Source organism: Alosa pseudoharengus, unplaced genomic scaffold (assembly GCF_046254945.1).
Source record: "Alosa pseudoharengus isolate Yale_2024_CS ecotype anadromous, Long Island Sound unplaced genomic scaffold, YU_APseudo_1.1 YU_APseudo_1.1_scf_24, whole genome shotgun sequence".
NCBI classification, from domain to species: Eukaryota; Metazoa; Chordata; class Actinopteri; order Clupeiformes; family Clupeidae; genus Alosa; species Alosa pseudoharengus.
The window spans coordinates 23,541,978-23,544,477 of NW_027468689.1; the positions used below are offsets into that span (position 1 = coordinate 23,541,978).

Sequence of the window (2,500 nt, forward strand, 5' to 3'; positions counted from 1 at the left end):
GTAAAGAGGAAAGGAGATGAGAAAAGAAATGTTAACATTCGCCCCTTTTTTTTACTGACATTGAGTTTTCATTAGGCGAGAAATGCGCTTCACCTGTCTTTAGTGAGGAGCTGGCGGGCAGTTTGATGAAAATGAAGCGCTTGGTTCGGCTGCACTCCAAACACTGCTCTCAGCTGGCTCACACGAAAATATACACATCCCAAGGGCATCTTTTCTTTTTCGTTTCATTTAACTTTGTTGATATTACAATGAAAGTCTGAAAATATCCAATAGCAGCGGCCTGTTCTCAGTGGAAACGCAAAAGCGGTGAAGTCAAGGCCCATGCAGTGTGCATCTACTGTAGCTCAGCTCAGCGTAGTCTTTCTTGTTACGCCGTCTTGCCTCTCTCACACACTCTCACACACACACATGGGCTGCTGTCCTCTGTGAATGTACTGGTTGTTGAGTGTGACATAAAGGCTGCTTGTGTAGCCTCAGTGGCCGTAAGATAAGAGCGTTTGGAAGGAGAGGCAAACTTACCCGTGCATGGCGTGGAGCGCGTGAGGCTCGTAGTGGTAGCGGCCCTCGTGGTGGCGCATGTCGATGGGAATGGGGGTGTGGAACGTCGGGAACATGTGCTGGGGGGCTGGATGGGGAGAGGAGAGAGGGAGAGAGAGAAGAGGGGGATGAGGAGAGAAAGAAAAAAAAAGAGAAACTTCAGAAAAATCTGTGCCTGCTTGCCTGACTTTTTCTTTTTTTTTTGCAGAGGAATAAATTTCAAAGGCGCAAGTGCTACAATAAAGTAACATGAATTTCAGAGCGGTCCGAGCAGTTTGGTGTAAAATATTGGCACTATCACACAGGAGAAGTGAAATAAATAACTAATCAAAGTCATCCCAAGAAATCCTACATCTCCAACATAAAAGATATCCAACTGGGCTTTCGACAAAGACCTGCAGCTAGGCCCTCTTTGAACTAGGCGAGCTGACGGCGTGTGTGTGTGCGTGTGTGTGTGTGTGTGTGTGTGTGTGTGTGTGTGTGTGTGTGTGTAAGGGAAATGGCACCCTGGCATAAAGCGGAGCTGACAAGGCTGGGAGAAGCCTTTACCTCTGCCAGAGCACTGTACTGACACAGACACAGCCATGAAACACACACACACACACACACACACACACACAAACAGACACATACCTACCTATACACACAGCATAATCAGACAAATCCAGTATACTTATACATACACACACTTGCACACAAATGTATATAGTATGCATGTACAAACACACACACACACACACACACACACACACACACCCTATTGTCTGCTCAGCAGTTTGACTTCAGAGAAAACACACACTCTTCTCATCTGACCCCCCTCCTCCTCTTCACACACACACAGACTCAGAGCTCAGAGAGCAATAACGGGCTAAAAACAACAGTGAGAAAGAGAATCAACAGGGACCCTTGGGTGGGTTGCTGTCTCTGTGTGTGTGTGGGGTTGTGCAGTGTAAGATTGGCGTGTGTGTGTGTGTGTGTGTGTGTGTGTGTGTTTAGTTTAAGGGCATCTGTTGTGTGTATCTCACTGTGGCTACAGGGAGCTGTGTCTGTGTACATGAATTCCTGTTACATTGGTTTTGGATGTGTGTGTGTGTGTGCGTGTGTGTGTGTGTGTGTGTGTGTGTGTGTGACTGAGGGAGCATGCATGCGTGTGTGTATGTGTGTCTGTTGGATGACTGGATTCTCTCACTCAGCACCAAGAGGAAGATGTGGTCAGCGCGGGTCTGTGTCTGTCTGCTTTGAAACTGAGTACAGTACACACACACACACACACACACACACACACACACACACACACACACACACACACACACAGCGGTCTTTACGAGAGGTGCCTCCATGCAGCGAGGACATGTAACCAGATCGGAGTGTTTCACAGCAGCGCGGCTCTGTTAAAGACGGCTGTGTGTGTGTGTGTGTGTGTGTGTGTGTGTGTGTGTGTGTACTGCCCATTTACAGGCTGTCTGGCCTGATTACGCCCATACTCGCTCCACTGCAAACCTCCTTCTCTTTTCTTCCCGCAGTTCTTTTTATACGAAGGCAAAAAAATCCTAAAATCAACATTTTTTCCTGTCGTAAAACGCACCGCTGGCTCGGAGCGGCTTTTAAAAAAAGCTTAATTAGCTTCATTAGCTGTTGTGATAACTGAGGGGCCGCAGTTGATCTTGGTTGCAGGCGAGGCCTGTCTTTAATACCGTATGAACGAGCCGCGTGGCGGCGTCTTAAAATTCTTTCGGACGCAATGTTTCTCATTAGCGTGGCGGAGCTTTTTTTGGAGGCTTCCAGTAAGTGCGTGGCGTGCCGCTTCGCTGCTGTCTTAAGTGGCTAATGTTCCATGAGCGCATGGAGGGCCCTCCGCTCTGACGCTCATTATCTGTGGCGGTTTGGGCCGCACGGGAATGCTGCCATGCCCACTTCTCCGACTCCGTCTCACAACTCCTTCTAATCGTAACCCTGTGAGAGG

General features: G+C 48.4%; 1 protein-coding gene across 1 annotated transcript in view; it reads right to left on the reverse strand.

The window, feature by feature from the left end:
- The window catches only part of gli2b (GLI family zinc finger 2b), a 97,022-nt gene that overhangs the window by 39,694 nt on the left and 54,828 nt on the right, over positions 1–2,500 (reverse strand). Inside the window, exon 3 of the mRNA XM_076303524.1 lies at positions 520–625. Within this exon, the coding sequence (XP_076159639.1) occupies positions 520–625 (106 nt within the window). The remainder of the gene's footprint in view (positions 1–519; positions 626–2,500) is intronic.